At 42.0% G+C, this 22,068-nt stretch overlaps 2 protein-coding genes across 13 annotated transcripts in view; one reads left to right on the plus strand and one right to left on the minus strand.

Moving 5' to 3' along the window:
* The window catches only part of dclk2a (doublecortin-like kinase 2a), a 46,092-nt gene extending 38,584 nt beyond the window's left edge, over nt 1-7,508 (plus strand). For both annotated transcript variants that reach the window (XM_084931661.1, XM_084931662.1), the window contains exons 15-17: nt 515-595; nt 687-800; nt 4,283-7,508. In XM_084931661.1, the coding sequence (XP_084787787.1) occupies nt 515-595; nt 687-800; nt 4,283-5,029 (942 nt within the window). In that variant the 3' untranslated portion in view covers nt 5,030-7,508. The remainder of the gene's footprint in view (nt 1-514; nt 596-686; nt 801-4,282) is intronic.
* Nucleotides 7,509-7,588: 80 nt separating this feature from the next.
* The window catches only part of lrba (LPS-responsive vesicle trafficking, beach and anchor containing), a 175,428-nt gene continuing 160,948 nt past the window's right edge, over nt 7,589-22,068 (minus strand). For 8 of the 11 annotated variants that reach the window (XM_084931650.1, XM_084931658.1, XM_084931656.1 and 5 more), the window contains 7 exons: nt 21,264-21,329; nt 19,414-19,569; nt 17,382-17,549; nt 13,583-13,684; nt 12,994-13,190; nt 10,077-10,228; nt 7,589-8,920 (listed from right to left, as the gene is read on the minus strand). In XM_084931650.1, the coding sequence (XP_084787776.1) occupies nt 8,830-8,920; nt 10,077-10,228; nt 12,994-13,190; nt 13,583-13,684; nt 17,382-17,549; nt 19,414-19,569; nt 21,264-21,329 (932 nt within the window). In that variant the 3' untranslated portion in view covers nt 7,589-8,829. The remainder of the gene's footprint in view (nt 8,921-10,076; nt 10,229-12,993; nt 13,191-13,582; nt 13,685-17,381; nt 17,550-19,413; nt 19,570-21,263; nt 21,330-22,068) is intronic. The other 3 variants (XM_084931659.1, XM_084931657.1, XM_084931649.1) reach the window with 1 other exon arrangement.

Here is a 22,068-nt window from a genome sequence, read left to right on the forward strand (position 1 = left end):
GTGATCCTCAAAACAACATAACAGTAAAAGAAGAACTGACTGCGTTACAGTCATGCGTGATTCATTTGCAGTTTGAACGCATAGGTGTGAACATCTCCTGCCCTGATAGCAGCTGGGGGAGGACTATCCTCTGCCCGTGAGCGCTTTGGCACGGGCAAGGTGCCCATGGCACCCGCTGTTTGTTGAGAAGAGCGATATGTGCTTTCACGTCAAAAAGTCATCATAAATAATTTTCAAATAACACCAGAAACAGTCACCAGATTTGTCGCTAGTCGCTTTTTAGAAAAAAAGACGCTAAGGGGGTCTGAAAACTCGCTAAACATAGCGATAAAGTCGCTAAGTTGGCAACACTGCCCGCGGGTTTGCTAGAACATCTTCATCGGTCACATATCAATTTGGCACTTATTTCTTGTTACACTGCCGCCTGGTGGCCAAAAACCCCCCGAAAAGACTTTAAGTCTAAAGGAAATTTATCTTTAATGCTGAACTAATCTAGTGTTGTGAAATGTTGCAGGAGCTGATTGGAAAGATGCTGCAGGTCAACGCTGAGGCTCGATACACAGCACAAGATGTTCTCTCACATCCATGGGTCACGGTACTCTAACACTATCTGTATTAACACAGCCCGAGACTGTGGTTATTTGTTTCTGTGTGGATTTCAATATTGTGTGTTTGTGTGTGCCAAGGATGATGCAATCATGGAGAATAACATGAAGATGGAGGTGACAGGTAAACTGAAGACGCACTTTAACACCGCGCCAAAGCACAGCACCACCACAGCCGGGGTGTCAGTCATCATGGTAAGCACCTGGAACGAGACATGATTTGTTACATATTTCTGGAATATTTGTAAACAACATTTTGGATTTTTTTTTCAATCCTGTAACTGTAATGAGATTACCTTTCAACGATCTCCTAAATCTAAATCAGCAATACTGATGTCTTGGTGTGGGTTTAGTTGTAAGTGACCCGGAGCCTGCAGTGGGATGAACATGTCAGGCCCTTTTCCAAGCATTTACTGCGTGATCGTGAATGTTTGACCCAAATACACAAGATTGCGCTCCTAACTAAACAAAGGTTTAGTTGACCACTGGGCCAAGAATTTCTGATCTCGTGTTCATCCAGGAAGACGCGGATGAAGCCATAAGTCTTACGACTTCAGAGACAGAAATACACAATTTATTCCCGTAGCATGGGCAGCTCTTCATCTTGTCTCTTTCAAGCCTCATTTACATCACTTCCTGTTGTACAGTTTGACTTCCTCTCCTCATCAGGTCACACCACCCATCAGCTGAGCACAGTCTCTTCAGTCTGTCTAAAGTGAAAGCAGGATGGTGGGGGTGGAGGAAGGAGAAGTTGTCTTTGATTAGAAATTTGATTTGGCACTCCAAGCCTCATTCTGTTGTAAATCTCATTTGACAGTTTGAGGTGTAATTGCGGGCCCTGGCCTCGGCTCCTCCTCTTCCTCCTCCTCTCCACGCTCTTCCTCCACCCTCATCCTCACCCCTCCCTCACACCTGACCCAGGACCACAGGGGACGCCTGGAGCTGAGAGCTGGGTACACACTTCTTACCACCGCCCCTCTTAACTCCCGTCATCCTCTCCAGCTATCACCCTTCCGCTCGCACTCTTCCTCCATCTACAACAACTCCCATCCCCACCCCCCAGTCTCCCTCCTCACCCTCCCGTCTCACCCTCCCTTTCCCTTCCTTCCTGCTTCATTCTCCGGCCCCCTGTTCCACTTCTTGGGCTGCCAGCTGCAGTGACTGCACTCACTAACACTGTGTCCTGGATTTAACCCCTGACTCTCTGCACATGTGTCATTCTGCTCCTTTTATTCACATTCAGCTCCTTTTGTGCTGATCACAACTTTTATATAATATGATTGAAAAGAAAATGTTGGTTTTTCTTGTTTTTTTTGTTTTTTTTTTGGGGGGGGGGGGGGTGTTGGATCATACTGTCACTGAGGTTTTAAAAGCATGTTTACACTGCTAGCGCAATGCAGTTTGCCTCCTTCTCTGTATTTATTATGTCAGTCATCACATTTGTCTTAAAGTCAACTTTCTGTAACTGCTGATCTAATAAATCAATGATTGGCTGCTTAGCAGTCATTCCCATATTTGATAGTCTGGCGCCACCTTGAGGAAGAGCTTTGGAAGTGTGCCGGCACAAAGTCGTAGTTGCAGAGAAGGATTCAAAGTGTCTTTATGGCTTGGATGTAAGACTCCATTTGCGCATTTTAAAGAAATAGGGCCAGATTGTTCTGTGATGTCTTTGTTGTCTACAAATCCAACTTTTTAAAAACACCCAGTGATGTCTTATTAAATGGACGAGCACTTCTTTTAGCAAAGCTGCTGCAGAGAGGGACAATGATGCATTTGTTTAAAAGAAAAAGGGAATATTAACATTTTGCTCCAGCATGGTAACTAATTATAGCATCCATGTTTAGAATAACACAAGTGTAGAATACGTTTGGCCCACTTGAATAAGTCGTCATTAGTTATACAGTTGTGTATATCATAATCATCTGGTCCCAATCACATCACTGAACTAAAACGTTCCTCTAGCTGTTTCTGTTTAGTAGCACTTACTTGTCCAGGATTTTGTTACTCCAATCTCAACTGTTTTCAGACACGTTGCTGGAATAAAATTCAAAATGGACAAATATTTTTCACGGAACGAGCAAAGTGTCTCAGTTTAAACATTTTTGTGTTCTCTTATGAGATTTCTATGATTCCATTATAATTTATGTTTGACATACCAACCCAACTTTTGGGGAATTGGGGTCATACAATATGCGCTGCTCCCTGCAAGTCTTTTTCCTAGTTTGATCTGGAACGTACGTCACAGCACGCCACGGTCAAAGTTCAACACTAAGCCAAAGTTGCAGAGCGGTGTGGAGCCGTCGTCACGTTGTATGTGAAGGGGCTTTTTATGCAAGCAGATGTCTTTTTGAAATAATCCACCGTATCCGCCATTAAAACAAACAAACAAACAATAACAAAACTCACCTGCAAACTATATCCATCGTTTATATACAGTCTCTGTATGTACTCTTATTAAACTGCCTAATGGTGTTTTTATTAATCCGAACACTTAACTTCCAGCAATGCCTTTAGCCAAACGATTGGCCGTTTATTTTTTCCAAAGGATTTAGTTTTATATTTTGTACAGTTTCATTTGTTTGTCCAGATTATTACCTAAAAATCAAGCTATTTAATAATCATCAATTATTAACTCTTCTGTCACAATTTATCTATTATAACTTCCTCCTCAGAAAACTGTGCTCAGTTCTTTAACTTCCACATTTCACTCTGAGGTATGTGCGGTATGGGAGTCAGTGATCTCTCACCCAGCAACAGACCTTAAACAACAGTTTGAGTTATTTCACTGGGATTTGTTGACAGTGATAATAATTTAAAAAAAATCTGGAGTGATTACAGGCTTTTCTTTTAAAACTAAATCCACATTTAATCCACTCAGTCCTCTGATTGTTATGCAGCACTCGCTGACACTAACCCTTTTACAGAAGGTTTCACAGTTTGTTCCACGTCAGTCCTCTGAAGGAGCCTTTTGGTTTGGAGTAGTTTGACTTGAAACGCCGCAGCAGCACTGAGCTGGAACAACTGTCCACCGGCTGTCATGCTTGTTGTGTTGACTTTTCTTTGTGAAGCTGTGAGTAAGACTAGTCTCTGTCCCTTTTTTGCTTCTTCCCCACCTCCCCCGCCACCTTCCTGCTTTTCGTCCCTCTGATTTAGCTCCAAGGCAATGGTATGTACTAACACGATGCTACGCCTCGTCTGTTCTGCTGCTGAGATTCAGCAAAAGGGCAAGTGAGGAACGTTACATTTACTAGTTTTGTCTTAAAAGTAGTCTCAAGTACGTGTAATTTTGGTTGATTTATGTAAAAGTGAACCATTAGGCATCTGTACAAAGTAAAAGTTCCCTTTCTCATTTGCCCTTCGTCTGTACATAGAGTAGCACTTTGATGTGGTTTTCTTCCCGTTTGGGTCAGTCTTCTGTGCAAAGCATACTTTCTTTTGGTGAACATCTTTCAGTTTTTTTGTGTCCATTTATTTCCATTAGCTTATTTATTCATTCATTTTGTTTACTCACTAAAAGCTGGGTCAGTAGTTCTGAAAAAAAGAAAAACAAACACAGAAGGATTATTTATGCTAAATGAATATGATTTCCTGAGATCAACCCGCAGTATCTCTTTCTGTTCTGACTGATGTTGCTGGATGCACGCGCGTCAAGCTGATGGTTTGTTTTGTTCCTCCAGAACACAGCGCTAGATAAGGAGACCCTTCAGCTCACGGCCCGTTGTTGTCCAGGGCCACAAGCGGTGCCATGTTCGCCCCTGTTGCATGGCACTGAAGTCCCATCTGCTCTTCCGGACCAGTCGGCGTCACCATTTGCCAAAGTACCCGAATCTAACGAGCTGGCTTCAACAGAAACTGCTAGGCCTGATACTACGTCCAAATCTGCACCTCCCCACTCCGATTCTCCGAATGACAGCCACACATTAGCTGCTAAGCTTGACCTGCCCACCTCTAATCTTTTAAGTTCACTTCAGTTTTCTCCTTCACCCTCTGTTGAAACTTGTCCCATCAACTCTTTGCTCATTTCTTCTCCGCCACAAATAGAAACCTCCCCAACTGCTGCCCCCTGCTCGTCTTTAGAGTCTACCTCACCCTCGTGTCCTCCTGCTGTTCTCGCATGCATAGCTCCCTCTGCACCCATCTCCCGTCCTTCCCCGGCATCTCCGACCGAGCTGACCACAAATGCTCGTCCTACCAAACAAGCAGCATCTCAGCCTTCCTCACCCACTGTCTCCCCGATCCAGCCCGTTGTGTTATTCCCTCTCTCATCCCCAACAAAATGTGAGCCTTCCTCCCCCTCACCTATCCATCCAACCCTGTTTCCCTCTCCTCCTTCCACACCTCTTAGATCCACCACCCCACCCTCTCCTTTTTGCCCTCCTTCTCCTATCCCTTTAACTGCAGAAGAACTTATGGAGAAGCTCTAAACACTCTCTTATCCCCACAAACATAAACAGAAACCATAGGATGAAACATCTCAATTAGCATTTCCTGGTAGATGCAAACTGAGCCAGTGACCGCTGTGACCATGCCTTTTCCCCTCATATTCTTTTCCCGCTCATTTTATTAGACAAAGGATATGAGGCATTTTCTGTACTCTGTTGATTGTATATATGTTTTTATTTATTAATTGAGGATGTTGAAAGGGAATGAACTGAATATCGTTCTTCTGAGTGGTTCGTCTTTTGAATTCATACACTGCTTAGTCAGATTTCGTGTTTTAGCTTCCCATTTGGAATCCCCGGGGCCCCTTTTTAAAGGGTTATTCAGTACAAACGCATAGCAAACTCCTAGAGAGGCTACTGTGTGTAATTCTGTATGCGTTTTTCAATCACTTCACCATATCGAAGTCCCAAATTTGCTAGACTGTCTACCTGTAGTAAAGTCATCCTGATGATAGTGGCCAATTGACAATTTCATGCATTGTATGCATTGCGTCGACAACGTAAAGGTGATATCTGCCAAAGTAGCCCATGGCTAAGGAGTCAGTGTTTTAAACAGCTTTAGCTCCACGTATGTGTTTGAGTGTAAAATTGGGAATCATCAGATCTGCTAAATTTGAAAGAAATGGCTGTTCACACGCAATTTTGAAGCTACGTCTACAGTAACATCCAAATGACCTCTAGTGCAGCAGTTCCCCAAATATTGTGTTCTGCAATTCTTCCAAAAGTGAGAAATGCTGCAAAAATAGTCTTAGAAAAATTGCTGTTTTAAGATGAAAAGTTTCCTCTTCTGCTCATCTATCCTCTTTATCATTTCTCAACTCCTTAGATTTATTAGCCAATGTTAGTTATAAACAGAGTGCTGGTTACAGTGTTTCTACTCACAGCAGCACCCTGTAACTGGAACTGTTTGGAAAAAGAAGCATAAAATCTAATTTGGTTTTTTTGTGAACACAAAGTATAATTCTACCCTTCATGATGGACTGGAGACAGACGTGTGATGGACATCTAAAAACAACTAGCTAAAGGTCATTGCATGTCCAGGCACTACTGAAGGAAAGTAATGTACTCCACACGTGTATTTGAGTCATTAAAGTCTCTTTGTTTGAGTAGACGACTGCAACTTTCACTCATACGCTTTATTTGTATGTAGTGTGCTGAACCACAGCTGTGAGTACATGTAAAGAGAAGAAAGATCCAACAGATGTTAAACCGAACTGCACGGTAACTTTTATTGAACCGAAACTCTCAATACAAACGGCTCTCAGACGTGACTGGTACTGTACAGGAAAAACATACTTGCTGGTATAATTTCTCCGGTCACCACTATGTCATGAGCTACGCACACTCAATGGCCACTTTGTTAGGTACACCTGTTAAACTGCTGCAGTTGACACTTTGTCTGGTTTGAGTCTTGATTTTCCGATGTAAACAACATGGCCTGGATCCATCCTGCCCCGTGTGGTGGCGTAATGGTGTGGGGCTTTATAGTTTTATTATAGTTAACTAAACTAAAATAAAATTTTGAAAATTAATTTAAACAAAATTATATAGAAGGGATCTTTAGATTTTGTATTTGTTAGTCTGGTTAAAAAAATGTTATTACATCTTGCCTGATGTGGTATTAATGGACATGTTTGAGACTCTGGATGAGTTTCAACAGCTTAAAAAACCCCAATTATTTATTTTTTTTTAAATGACGAGAAAAATATGCCCTCCATACTGTACAATAACAATTTAAAAAACTAACACTGAAACTCATCAAAACTAAAGTAAAATGAAACATTTTCAGACGATAACAGCTACACTGAAGGTGGCGCAGTGGTTAGCACTGTTGCCTCACAGCAAGAAGGTCCCAAGTTTGATTCCAAAGGGCCCGGGCCTTTCTGTGTCTGTGGGGGATTCCTCCCACAGTCCAAAGACATGCAGTTAGTGGTGTTAGGTTAATGATTCTTAAATTGGTGCCTGCAGGTGTGAATATCCAACTAGTAAGGTGTACCTAAAAAAGTGTCCAGTGAGAGTAAAACTACATGTTCTGTTGGATTTAAAGGAATGATTATCCTGTTATGATTATTGAGTTTGGACTCGATCACAGGCCAACAGCTTATAGATCTTCATCAAAACCAGATCTCACTCTCTGCAGCATAAAAACAAATAAAGTGACCTGTTTTGTCCTCGTTCTTAACTCCACAGCTGTTGTCAGCAGAGCCAAATCCTCCGCTGGTTTAGCACCAGTCTATTCACTGCATGAATACTTTGTTTGCAAATTCAAGTTGCTACATGGCCTAATTTTTCTCCTATGTACTGTATATGTAGTCAAAGTAGATTTTCATGCTTTAACAGTTTGTAAAGCAAAAACTGTATGAGAAGATCAAATGTATCAGTGGTTTTTATGAGGCACTGAGTGGTTGCTTTTAATGTCCCACTATTTTAGAGCGGTTCAGCAATAAAGACTTGAAATTAGTATTTGTTTTTGTGTTGGATGTGTGGGTTACCACTAGGGGGGGCTCAGTCACACCTTATAAAAGATGCACCAAAGGACAATTCAGGTTATAAAATTCCATTTTATTGTCAGAACTCATCACACAAAAACACTCCAAACTGATTGGAAGAAAAAAAAAAAAGGATTGGTTGATAGATAAAAGTAGCTCCCGTGTTGCTGGAGATTCAAACCATTTCAGAAATGCAACTTTAAAGAAAGGAATGCTTCCTGAAAATCAAAGATATAAGAGGACGACTGTCTAAAGATCAAAAGAATGTGTGATTAGCATTTAAGTATTGAATCACATCGCCACACGATCACTCATTCTGTGATGAAAAGAGAGGAAAAAGATGGAAATGGTAAGTCCCTCCCCCTCGCTGCTCCAGCTTTCACTGCTCATCTCACTGCTTTGGAGACTAGACTCAAAGTGGACTCTGTGCTGAGGTGGTATGAGCTGAATCCTCAGCTCTTGATTTTAGCAGGGGGGAAAAATAAAACAAGATTCACTGCTTACTCAGTCATAAAGGATATAAATCTTAAAAGGAGCTAAAAGCAGATTTTAACATTACAGAGTAAGTTTTATGTTTTTGATGTTCAAAGTATTAAATAACGCAAAGAGGTTGCACTGATGTTTTATGAGTAGTGAGCCATGCACACAAACGTAATCTCTTAGCAAGTACGGAGGTACAGAGGGAGTAAAAATTTTAAATATGGAGGACTACATTTAAACATTTTATATATAGTTATTTATATAAATGTATATTCCCTCTTCAATATCTTCCTGTGCTTCATCTACTCAAACACTTTATATCTATGTGCTGTGTTGCCAAAACAGGAAAAGCATGTTAAAATGAATGACAGCTTCATATTTATTCACCACATACACACCTACAGAAAAAGAATCATTCACCCTAAAGTACACAAATATTTGGATTTTTACGTCACAGAGAAATGATTCTCACCAACTTCCCACAAATCCCTCGTTTCTTATTTTGAGAAGAAAATAGACTCTTACAGCTAAAAATAGATTTGTTTTTAACCGTAAAGTAACGTAACCCCCACCCTAAGACTGGTATGAAAATTTTCTATCTGATCTACAAAATATAGCAATGCCCTTTTTAAAAATAGTTTGATTCTTTTGCAATAACAGGACATGTTGGGTTTTTTTTCCTTCTTTCGTTACATTCAGGATATCAGGATATAGACAGAATAGTGCTTTTGATAAGAGTTCACACTTGCAACAGTTTGGATTTCCCCCACCCCCCCTCAACTCTTGTCAGTCAAGTCGCTGCTGATTTCACCCTCAGTATCTGGTCTGGTACTCGTGATGCCACCTGTTGAAGTCGTTGTAGAAGAGGACGATGCTTCCGGACGCCATGCCGGTTATGATGCACCTGAGGAATGTTAGGAGGGAACATCATGAGGCCGTGAAGGTGAGCTTAATGGTTTGCCTGCTCTCTTGAAGTGGAGGAAATTTTAATTTTGTAAGTTTGCTCACTTCCAAAAACACAGTTTCTAACTTTTTTAATTTTAATGGAGAGAAACAGAAAATCAACCAAAAACTAGAAAGAGACGTTACACAAAAGTTATACATCATATTGAGTGAAATAAGTATTTGATCCTCTACAAACTAACCAGAACTCTGGCTCCTACAAATTACAATCAAGCCATCAGTTACACATACTCCTGCCTTCAACTAGTTATGTGTATGAAGCACACCTGTCCACAGAATCAATTTCTTCCATTAAAACCTCTCCACCACCGTGGGTGAAACCAAAGAGCTGTCAAAGGACGTCAGGGGCAAGATGGTAGACCTGCACAAGGCTACGTGGGCTACAAGACGCTTGGTGAGTAGGGGACAACTACTTGAAAACAGAAGAAATATGAAAACTCATGTGGAGTACAGCCCAAAGAACACCATCCTCACAGTTCAGCACAGAGGTGGACCCATAATGCTTTGGGGCTTAACAACTACTTCACTGTACTAAGGGACGACTGGATGGGGCCATGTACCATAAAATGTTTTAATCTCCTTCCCTCAGCCAGAACACTTGATGATGGGTTGTGAATGGGTCGTCCAGCATGACAATGCTAAACATATCGCCAAGACAACCAAGGAGTGGCTAAAGAAGAAGCACATCAGGGCCATGAAGTAGTCAGCTGATTTTCAGACTTCAGTCCTTTAGAAAATCTCTGGAAGGAGTTGAAACTTTGAGCTGCTAAGCAGCAGCAAAGAAACCCCCAAGAGACGTGTGACCAACCACAAGAAACATCCTACTGCTGTGATTGCCACCAAGAGGTTCTCCACTAAGTACTGAGTCATGTTCTGCTTGGAGATCAAATAGTTATTTTACTCAATGACATGCAAATCAATTTATAACTCTTATGCGATGTGTCTTTTCTAAAGTTTTGGTTAGTATTCTGTCTCTCTCCATTAAAATGAAACTACCATCAAAACTAGAGACTGTTCGTTTTTGTCCAAGTGAGCAAACTTCAAATAAATATAGCCACTGTTGTATATATGCATGTGCTTTTGTTTGAGCGCGTTACCTTTGGTCATGTGACATGGCCATGGAGCGGATTCCTGCGTCACAGCCTGGATAGGTGAACAGCTGTTTGAGGTTGTGGACCTGCCAAACAGATACTACGCCTCCATCGCCGCCTGTCAGCAGGTATTGGCCATCACGGCTGAGGAGCACAGCCTGTGAAAGATGATCAGAGAACTTCCTTCTTAACTCTTTGCTTCCATAATGCACAATCAATTATTTACCAGCGTCATCTGTTAAGTGTCCCACAAAGGTCAAACTCAAAGGTTTTCAACTTGGTAGCGTGTGCATAAATTGTCTCTGAATAAGCCGCTGATCTGGGGGCAGTTTGTCTCTACCGTCAAAGCAAAGCTCGTACCGCGAGGTCGAGCGATCCGACAAAAAAATCTCAGGTCAGCGCCGCCATCCTGAGGGGTTTTTCTGCACACAGACCCCGACCCGCAACAAAGATGGCTCCCCACAGCGAGGCCCGGAGATTTACTCGTCTCATCTGCTTTTCCTGCAAACTGTAGCGGCCGAACGGGTCCCGCGGGATTCACATGTACACAAATCAAGTCGTGTGCTGGAGTCTATTAAGAGCGCAGCGCATAGTGGAAGCTGAAACTGAACGAGTCGGGAGCATCAATCAGCAAGTAACTGTAGCCGATGAAATGACGAGGCAGAATGTTAAGTTCTAAAAGCAGCAAATGACACTAATTTAGAGCTTTTTGTCCTCTGCGGTTTTTGTGACATGCTTTGCGGCGATTCAGCGGGAGACGCTTCAATCAGCAGCCGCATATGTGTTGAATTGGGCTCGCATTAAACGGAAAACTGAAACCTAAACTTGAAGTTGGAACGAGTCATTTTCAGGAACTTGATTCGGTAAGGAAAAAACATAAATAACCCTTCAAGACCTGCAGCCTAATTAAGCAAAAATGTTTTGTATGTTAAGAGAGAAAGAAAAAGCTTATTTCTCATTCACGCACAAACTTGGATATGAAGGCGCTCCCACACAGAGATACACAAAGCGTTGCGCAGTGATGCCCTGGATCCTCAGCTGGCCTTGAGAATCAATCCAAACTAATTGTCACGTTAGATCATCATCATCGCGGCGCACGAGTGAGTGCAGCTCCGGGTTGATTTGTGTGCTGTGGGTCTGCTTTGTGTCCACAGCAATTGTCTTGTGTGTCAACATTCAGAGTTAATCTGACAGCGGCGATAAAGACGAGCGCTCATTTCAGTCTGAGCCATCAACCAAACCATCACCAACACAATAACAGGTACAGTGAGATGAAAGAGAGCAAAGTGCTCGGCGCAGTTTAGCCAAGTTGCCTAAAAGTTTGTGACCACAAGCAACATAATAATGTTCAACAGAGCAGCAGTAAAAGTAAAAGAACTATTTATCAGTTCTTATGCTGTATTAATGCACTTGTGTATCTACTAATGGAGTCCATGACCTTACTGGAGCCCAGCAGGAGGCAGGGGAGCTGGCAGACATGTCAGCCTGGCCAGGTAGGAGGCTGCAGACAGACATTATAAATCAGTCCTTTGCCACTGGGCGGCCAAACAAGATGGCCGATGGCTCTGTGGGGGCTAAGATGGCTACCCGGGCTCAGATGACTAAAAAATGACTCCAGCAGAAACACATGCACTTTTAATGCCCATATTTCCTACTTCTTTCAAGGAACAGTGGGTGGATTCTGGGGCTGGAGAAGGTAAAAAGTTTAATTTATGGTGCCGTTAATCCCCCTGTTACACGGACGCAGGCAGCGAAAGAACTGCTGGAATGGTTACACTGCCTGAGTTATACTAGTACTTAAAAGAATGTAATCCATTCAGTATGGCTCCTGTCACCCGATTCTGCTATTAGACTAGGATGCCGACTGTTAGCCTGTCATCTAACCTCTGACTCCAGACCCCTATAAATTCACAGTGCATACACTCTCTCTCACAGTCTTCCTCTCCGTTTCTGAGTGTGTACTGCAGGCCAGGACAAACACTTATTTATACTGGAGCCCTACTGTGCAGAGGCTCCAAGGGCTGAGAAGATTGATTCTGGTATGTACCAGAGTGTACAAAATACTGTTGGAGTCTCAGACCAGGAGGGTGAAGCAGAGAGGGTGAGGCAGGCGGAAGGGAGGGAGTTGAGACTCTTACAGCCTCACTCCAAGATATTAGGATTCTCCTAATGCCATCTGACACAACTGGAATTTACAGCAGCAGAGGAGAGCCGACAAGGCCGCCAGTAGCTTCAACTGTTCCCAAGTTTCATCTTCAGAAAGAAACCAAATAACTGTGAAGCTCAAAAACTGTCTGAAGGACGCTGTTAGTTTCTCTTAAAGACACAAAGGAATTTTGCATCCAGCATTAGTTTCACAGGGATTGTAATGCACTCCGTCAGTATTTGAGTATATTTGTGGCTTTGTGTGGGAGCGGGGCTGGTTGGCAGGTTAGGAGCCTGGGCACAAGAGCTTTCTTAATAGGAAACAGGCACACGGCTGCCTGTCAGAGCTAGCTTACATTTCCCAGGCCAAACCGGACACATCGGGTCGGGAAACTAAAGGCAGTAGTCGCTATCTTATGTCACCCGAGCCACGAGGGAGGAAATGTGGGAAATGGGGAATGTGTCGTCCCGCGCTGGAGGGTAGTTAATGGTGTTGGTGTCCAGAGCTGACCACTCCTCTGGAATGTTTTCCGCCAGCGTCGCCAACGCAATTCGACCTGACAACAGAGCTCCGGATCAAAAGAGGCCTTTCCTCTAGTGTAATGCGGGTGAAAAGGAAAGAACAGATGTGAGGCTGTAAGTTTGTCCCGAGGCACAGCGACCTTTACCTCGCTCGCATCTAAAACCAAGACCGAGCTTTTAATCAGGGAGAGGACTTTCTATGCTGATGCAGTGCAGATGCACACGTGCAGGCGCATGTGTGTGATCGTGTCCTCACCTTGACGCCGTCTTCCACTTCCATGTGCCTCAGCAGTTTGCCGTTGACACTGAAGAGGCAAAACTGTCCCTTGTCATAATAGATAACGCAGTGTCCCTCGGCGGAGGACTGGATGAGGCGAGGCCGGAGGCAGCACTCTGGTCCCTCCAGGGTCCGCAGCAGGTCCCCATTCATGGAATGGATCAGACAAGGACCCTCTATACACAGATGAGACGAGAGGTTAGAACAAATTAATCCGCAGCTTGATTTAAGCATAAATGACTTTTTAAAGTTTGTTTTTAGCTTTTTCTTTTAATCTTCGGTGCAGCTGTACACCTATAGTAGAAATACTTGTATCTTCTCTTTTCCCTCAGTTATTTAGAAAAAAATGACCTTCATATCTTGTTTATATAATTGCTGTTATCCCCACACATGTCTGTGCATCATCTCTGAAAAAACATCTGCTCATACACAGCTCACATACTCTGCAGGTGTTCCTAATATAGTGGCCACTGAGATTTGTCCTTTGTCTGCTCCTGTGCATTGTTAGTTTTAAATAGCAAGCAGCACAAGTGTAGCCTTACATTTTTACAGGGACAAACAGTCTCACCTTTGCAGCCACTGATGACGAGACCCAACTCAGCACACACACTTGCACAAGTCACCTCGCAGTCGTGGCCTGTAAGGATGGCCCTCGGTGTGGTAAAGTCTGCTGGCAAAACACAAACAAAGCGAAGACAATCCTGGTATTACCATATGCAGTACTGCTTTATGGCCACTAGAAGGAGGTAAAGAAAAAATTAAAATTCTCCTTGATTGGTTTAGTCTTCTAACTGCAGTCACAGCTGAAGCTACCAAAATTTTCACTCCAAACTATAAAAAAAATGTCTTTTTTTAAAAAAAGAGGTGGGCTTTCAAAAATAACCAAAAATAAAATTGCTAATTTCATCATCCCTGGAGGGTGTTTTACATGTTATTTTATACGGATGCGCTGGGACTTGTTGCACAGTCTTTAAGCCTGCTTCTCCCCTCATTCACTCTCCCTTTCAAGCACTTGTCACCAAGGGCCTCCTCTTATGTTTAAAACCTTCTCCCCCTCGCTGCCTTCACTCGATCCAGATGTTTCTGCATTTGACAGAGAGAATGAGAGCCAGAAGGAAAAAAAGAGTGCGTTATGAAGTTTGTGTGATTTTGTTTTGGTTTGAGCTGTCAGGGTGAGCGACAAAACAAAATCGGCTGTTACTTCTCCATCTGTCTTCTGTCTGTAAGCACACGCATTGGCATAAATACGCTCATACGCACAGTTGCATCTTTGGACTGCATTTTTAAATATCGAGAGGTGGTCTTCCGCAACCTCAGCTTTCAGTCCAGCTCAAAAAGACAAGTACACTCGCACACGCTTGAATGCTTAATAAAACTTATCCAAAACTGTGCGCGCCAAAGCAATCGAGTATCAATTTAGCAACATGGAAAAGTGTAAGACAACATACCCATGTAGTAAATTATACTGAGCATGCCTGTTATTCACTTTTACTTTTAGTTATCAAATGCAATGTCATTTAAGACCTTTCCTTTGAAAAGTTGTTGCACACTGTAAGCAATTAATTGGAAACAACTACAACTAAAACTGAATGAATATAGGAGTTAAAATGATATTTTGAATCAACTACAAGGTCACTTTGGAGGCTGTAGCTAAAGACAAAATATTCTTTGTTGTCCCAAAAGATTTGTCTTCATATTTGACAAAAATACTTAAATTGTTTTCTAAGCTAAAAACGAAAATTAGGAAAAAACATTTAAGCAAACTGACACAAAAACACAAACTGAAATGTAAAAGTAACTGAAATGAAACTTTTCACTTTAAAAACTAACAAAAATACAAGTAAATAAAAAACACAGACCAAATGTGACAGTACATTAAACACGAGAAGGTGTTAGTGTGTGTGGGCCAAGTGCTTGTATTGTAATACCAAATCTGAACTTCTTGATTGTGCCCCTGAGTAACAACCCTATATTCAAACTATTAAGAGATTACAAATAAATTAAAATAAACAATTATTTAAAAAAAAAAAAAAACAACTGTGTTTCTGTTGAGATAATAACTATTTTTAACTCCGTTTTATTCTATTTTGTTCCTTGTTTTAACTTGGTTTTGTATTGTCATGAACTATATTTTAATTTTTGTATAACTTTGTTTTATTTTATTGTATTTATTCATTTGATTCACAATGAAATAAAATAAAGACCAATTATAAAAGCAGAAAACTAAACCCATTAGTGAAGAAAGTTCATCTGCATGCCGACACTGTGTTAGTGTGTTTGGTGTATAAATGAATGTAGACCAGGAAAAATAACTGGGGAAGCATTTAAAGCACTTAAAATGAAAAGGTGAAAGCCAGATTTGGCACAAATTACATAATACAAATATATAAACCAAATTAAACCACACTGCATTTGGATACTACTCGGATTTACACATGAGCCACGTGATCAACAGCTAAGAGTTTTTTAGAAGTAGGGACAGCTGGTTTTGCATTTATTGGCTCTATAGCATCTCTTAGGGAGTAACAGTTCACGCCCAGAATATGAAATATGTTATGCGTCTTCAAGCAGTCTGTGTTTGTCTCATTAGATTCCTCGGAAAGATGGAATAAAGGGATGAGTATTCTTCCTCCTTCTATATCAATCATGGCACTGTAGAGGTTTTAAGGGTGAACGCACCACCTTAGCTTGTCGTCCCCTCAGATTATGCACCTCAATACTTGGAGGAGCAAAAGCTATCTACCCCGGTGATCACAGTCTCATGATCCCTCACTTCAATAAGATTTAATATCTCTTTTCATATGTTTGTTTAAAATGAGGTGGATAAAATGCCAGTTCATGAAGTCTAATTAAAAATAATTTATGATGTAATTATTACACTGGCAGCTTCTTTGTTTCTTTGTGTTCAGTGTTTAAAAAGAAATAAATTTTTGGGCCTTAGGAGTGGCAGAAGTGAACCTACCTACATTTATTCTCTCATATGGTGCGTTCAAAACAAGAGGAAATAACAGAAATACTGTAGTTACTGAGTAAATACCACACTCAGATGATTCCTGTTAGGTGCCCAGCAGATGGCGATAGCGTCTGTAAAATCTTTGCTGTGCACAACATGTGGCTGCAGCAGGAACAAAGTGGGGATAGGTCATTGTGTGCATGTGCATATCAGCCATTCAGATGTATTTGTGTCAAGCTTATGAAGTGAGTGGGATGCCCACAGAACATTATGCATGCAAAGGAATGTGTGTGTGTGTGTGCAGGCTTTAGCTTTAACGTGTGTCTGTGGGAGAGGAATAAAGAAAGGTCTGCTGTCTGTATGCATTTTGTTAGTACATGTATGTGTGCATGCGCGCGTGTGTGTGCATGCGCGCGTGTGTGTGCATGCGCGCGTGTGTGTGCATGCGCGCGTGTGTGTGCAGCAGAAGTTCATGTCTGGGAGAGCTTTCTGCGGTCTGGGGCAATGGAGCATCACATTGTGGTGGTGATGGGATGAGATGACGACTGCTTTGTCTGTTCCCGTAGCTTCAGCTTGGTAACCAGGAGTTTAGACTGACACACAAGCACTTGCAAGGACATGTACAGCACATGCATGGAAACATATTCATATATTTGTTATTTGTAGAAAATGTGCAGCTAAAGCAGTATTTTAAACCACTGGTTATCCACTAAATATGTTTAAAAAAATCTTGTGTATTTCTGCTCTAAAATCCCGTGTATGGATGTGTTAGATGACCATCATCTGCACTATCATAAACCAATATGGCTTATTAACCAAATCGCAATTTGTCATAAATTTCATCCCACTTGTAATGGATCACTTATCAACATGTCCGCCAATCTAAGCTGACCAAATTAGCACCGAGGGGGCTAAGGACCGAGCAATGTGTGCGCCATGCTTTGATCATGGCTAATGCCATATGTTATGGTAACGTAAGGGAGGCCCATGACATTTTTCACTTTTATCGACTAACGTGACCCCGTGGCCCTCGGATGGTGGTGAACTTTCATGTGCTGCCCGACGACCCCCAACATCACATTTAACGTCTCTAAGTGGCCCTCACTTTCACTCACATTAAAGACAGATTCTCACACACACTACACACCATATCTGGCTTCACAGAAATACACACACACGCACGCAATCTCAGACACATTATCGAAAGCTGTTCCTGGTGCGACAGGGCTGCGAAATCCAATCTGTATGCAGGAGGCCTAGCCTGGTCAGACGAAACTAGTTGTTACTTTACAGAGGGAGGCCGTAAATCACACAGTCACATCTGTCTGCGAGAGAAAGAGCTCGGTGAAGAGCTGTGTGCGTGTGTGTGTGTGTGTGTGTGTGTGCATGCTCTCATATCAGACGGTGCACTTACTGCCTGGGCTCTCTCCAATGCTGCTATGCTTTCCGTTCCAGTACCACAGCAGCAGGGTGGCATCTCGCGAGCCCGACAGGACGTAGCAGTCGCCTCCGATGTACGACTCTGAGCGTGCCAGACACGTCACCACATCCCGATGTCCAAACACTATCTGGGTCAGTTTGCCTGCAAAAAGCGCACAAGGGATGTTCAGGGATGTTCTTAGTAAATCAAAATTCGTTCTTCTGTAAACATCAAAGGAATGAACTACTTAAAAATAGATTAAAACATCTCAACAATAAGGGAGATAGGGGTTATTTTGCATTGCAGTAGTCCTTCTGAACTTCCCACCATGCGTTTGTTGATCATCTGTCTGCTCAGTTAGTTGATCCACACAAGATCAGACTTCTACTAATTCCCAGACAAGAATAAATATTTGCTTCAGCTTTGTGTGTGCGCCTGTGCACATCCAGGGCGCTCTGTGTGTATATATAAAGAGGCTAATTGCTGTCAGATTTCCAGACCACAGCCCCACTGTCTAGCTGTCTAATACTCATTACGCTCCTCATAGTGTGACCTCTGCAGTCAAACAGTGGGTAGTTTGCAGCACATGACATTTCTGTCTGGGTGTCAGAATAGCTACCCGCGGGATAATTAAGTTGTATCTTGCTGAAAATGACGAGGATTATTATGAAACTTTCAAAGAAGAACAGAGACATCAAAGATGTAAAATGTTTGACATTTTTATAAACGCTGAAAATAAGTAATGACGGGCGCTGCAATAATGGCTACCACGCACCTCGTATTAAACTCTCAGTCTCATGCTCACACGCATGTGTGCACACCGACAAATTAAACTCTGTGTGTGTGTGTGTGTGTGTGTGTGTCACTGTTTGAGGCTACGGGTTTTGTGGATGTGTACCAATCAATTCTTGTAATTGATAAAATCCCTCAGTTCTTTAACCTGGGGGATTTAGGGACTTCGGTGGCAGCTGTTGAGCGTGTGCGATTAAACTGTGTTCACGTTCCAGTCGCACACCCCGGTGGCAGTCGCACAATAGAGCTATCTCTGTGCTCCCATCCCTCCTTCCCTCCCTCCTCCATCAAAAGACACAGAGGGCCTGGCCTGTAGAAATTGAATCGCAAGCCCGTTGTATAGATGTGTGTAGAGTACTGAATGAGGCTGAGGGTGTGGGGGGGGGGGAGCATTGAGGAGCGGGGTACAGAGATGAAGCTTCAGACAGTTTCATTTAGGACCCCTGACCTGATGGCATTTGTGTGTGCACGAGAGCGAGTGTATTGGATGCGTGTATGCAAGTAGTATTCAGGCTTTAGGTGGAAAAACAGTAAGTTAACCAGCAAAGCAGAAGCAAAAAAATAAAAACAAAAAAAATCACACTGAATCAAAGAAACCTAAAAAAGACATTTTTGTGCTGTATAATGCATTTTAGTGGTAAAAAAAGGCTTTGACACTGCTGACGACACACAAAGTTTGAACTTGTGCAAAAGAATTAAAAAGGAAATTAAAAGAGCCCCACTGTGGCAAGAAGGAGTCTAAATGTATAGCAACCAAACGTAGGACACTTGCCACAACTACATGAAAGCAGATCACTGGGTCAGTGGCAAAATACATGCATGCTGTTTTATTTATTAGGTAATACTTGAATTCTAACAACTAATAGTAGTATTTCTATTGTGTTACATAACCTAATAGTTTTGAGGAAAACCACTAGTATTGTATTCATTGGTCTTTTCCCGACCACTAGTATGCCCAACCTGAGGATGGTGCTAGAGGAAAGCCAAAGGAGTGTTATTCATTTTAAATTTAAATTTCATATGGCTTAATTTGTATCTAAATATGCTGTGAGCTTCCATACAGCCAAAAATATATATATACAAGAAGCTTAGTTAAAGCAAAAACATTACAGTGAGGATCTGATGTCAAAAAACAGCAAATGTGTGAAAATCTTGGAGAGATTACAGGTATTTTAGTTTAGATACATTCACATTAGGCCAGTTGGATATTTGGTCTATTGTGGTGAAACGATACCTGTGTCAGTGGAGTAGACCCGGAAGCTCTTGTCCCAGAAACCACATAGAAGGATGAAGCGGTTGTCAGCCGCGATAATAAAACACTGCGAGCTGATCTGAATGCTCTGATCTAGCAGATCTGCGATCTGCCGACGGTGAAGACCCACGTTACTGGCTGGAAGGAGACGAGAGGAGCAAAATAATGATTACATGTTGAAAATGCACAGATGTCCAGAGAAGTATGAAACCTGGAGCGTGATCCGAGAAACCCTTTACTGTTTCATATCAACTACTTTCAAAGAGCTCACACTTCAGCGCACCTCCACTAAGGTTTCAGCACTGGGGTGCAAAGAAGATTTGTGAGGGAAAACATAAAACATCCTAGGGGTTAAGTTTATAGGGACTTCACATTTTCTATGAGAGTCTAAGAGGCTGAGTAATATAGAGCGTGCAGTCTTCACAAAATATGTACCCCACTCAAGTACGAACAGACCCAGAAAATTCATCTTGGCTGTGTAATTAAGCCGAGTTGGTTAGAAGCAAATTTACCGACATTCTCATTTCCACGAGAGGCGTCTTTTTTCTTCTCTAGAAATATGTTCGGTGTGAAGGGTTTCTTATTTGATGGGGTCAAAAGCAATGGAGAACAGGTGTCAGAGAAGACTGTCTAGAGTGGAAATTGAGAAAGTCCAGTATATCTGCTATGAATAATATTTCAACCGATTTTTAACATTCCCCAAAGCCACAGATGGCTCCACGCTCATCCTCAATTTACTGTGTTTAGCTCAGGCTCCTCCTGGAATGCAAACAGTGTAAATATATTACTGACATGAAAAATCCCAGCTACCTCCCCTAAAACACACACGCACACTCCCAGCAACACCAAAATTCATTATTTAGCACATTATTTATTCTTTAGTGTTAGAAATTAGATATACAGTAAACACTTTGGAGGATAAATATACTTCCAAAACCTGTGCATTCAGTGACAATCACACATCTGCTGAAGCACAGAACAGCAACACGCACTGAATGTGTAAATACTGATGCACAGATAAGATTTCTTTTATTCTGCCTCTACAGACAGAGCATTGAAGCAGAGAAATACAGCACAGTGCGTGCAGATAAAGATGAACATCTGGGGTTGAACCCTGGTTATTTTCAGTAGTCTTTGGAAGGGGAAAAAAAAAAAAAAAGAGTGTGAATATGGTCTGATGAGACTCGGAGAGACCACAACACCCAGAGAGAAAAAACAGCCCCCCTCGCAGATGTGCATGAGATTGCAGGAGGCTGCAGGAAAGTAACAGAGCTGGGAGCAGATAGAGGTGGCTCGTCTCTCCCTGCTCTCTGCCAGCGCATCCCATACATCACTGCAGCTCGGCACTCTTCTCCTGCTCATCAACAAGTCGTGAAGGATGAGAGGCGCCCATATTGTCCTGACAGCCGTCCGCCGTGCATTCTCAATCACACATTATTACCACATTCATATTCATTTCCATTGACACGCGTCCTTTCCCTCTGCTCAAATTAAACCAAAGAGGATGCAGAAAGGGAGGGAGGAAAGGGGACGATGGAGAGGGAGAAAGAGGGGGAGTTGATGATGAAATGCCGGCCTAGGCCACAGCTCATTGCATTCCAATTTGCATGCAAATGGTTTAGTGTGAGAGCAGGGCCTATATCATCACGAGTGAACTAGGGCAGAGGCTGAGAAACAACTCTAATCTACTGTCCAGGGACACAGCCCAACAGACTGCCATGAGTCACCAAGCAGCGCGATTTAGGCACAAATCCACACAAAACCCCATTTCATGCCCACACGAAGCCAACTCCCGTGTGTGGATTCTCTACCGGTCGTAAAGGACAGCGTACCTATTAGAGGGTCAATTTCCACAGGAAGTTGGTACTGCTGGTCCTGCACCGTTGAGCCCTGATGACCTGACAGAAGAAGAAGACAGAGTGGATTAATATTGCAATTGTCTGGCCTTGCGGAGTAGGTGCTGGGTTTGAGGTCATTATAACACGCTGGAAACTATAACCATAAAGTCAGAGGCTCAAGAGTCGCTCCACAAATTAGACATCAGTGCTGTCAAAAAGCTATCGAGGCCATTCGGAGCACAAAGTATTACAAAACAAATTAATTATCCTGACAAAGTCAACTATAACATATTCACAGCAAGTGATATTTAGTCTAATTAACTCATTTTAAACTGGATTAAGTCGTCATGCATATACCCTTTATGGTTAGAAAACTTAGATTGTAGAGTGAGGTAACAATTTTACCCTTTTACCACATGTTTAGCAAGTAATCTCTCACGATAGAGCTTTTTATGTATTGTTTTAGCGATTTTAATTATGTTTAGCTGGTATAATCATTCATTTACTTTTAACTTATGTATTTTTTGGGCAGTTTATCCTTTACATTTAGTTAAACTTTTTCAGGTTCACTCTATCCATTAATTAATTGTAATAGTTTAGCTAATTTATTCACCAATAACCTGATTTCGATTTTTTTTAAGATTCACATGTAATTATCAGTATGAGTATTGTACACTTGTGTCACATCGGCTCTGAAATTAAAAAATAAAAGTAAAAAATGAAATGTGACACGAAAGTGTGTAAACCTGCACTGCTTTCATTTATTAAACAGACTCCAGTGGGTCCCTACAATTAATCC

This window comes from Perissodus microlepis, chromosome 6 (genome assembly GCF_051167445.1).
Source record: "Perissodus microlepis isolate ML-2025 ecotype Zambia chromosome 6, ASM5116744v1, whole genome shotgun sequence".
Lineage (NCBI taxonomy): Eukaryota > Metazoa > Chordata > Actinopteri > Cichliformes > Cichlidae > Perissodus > Perissodus microlepis.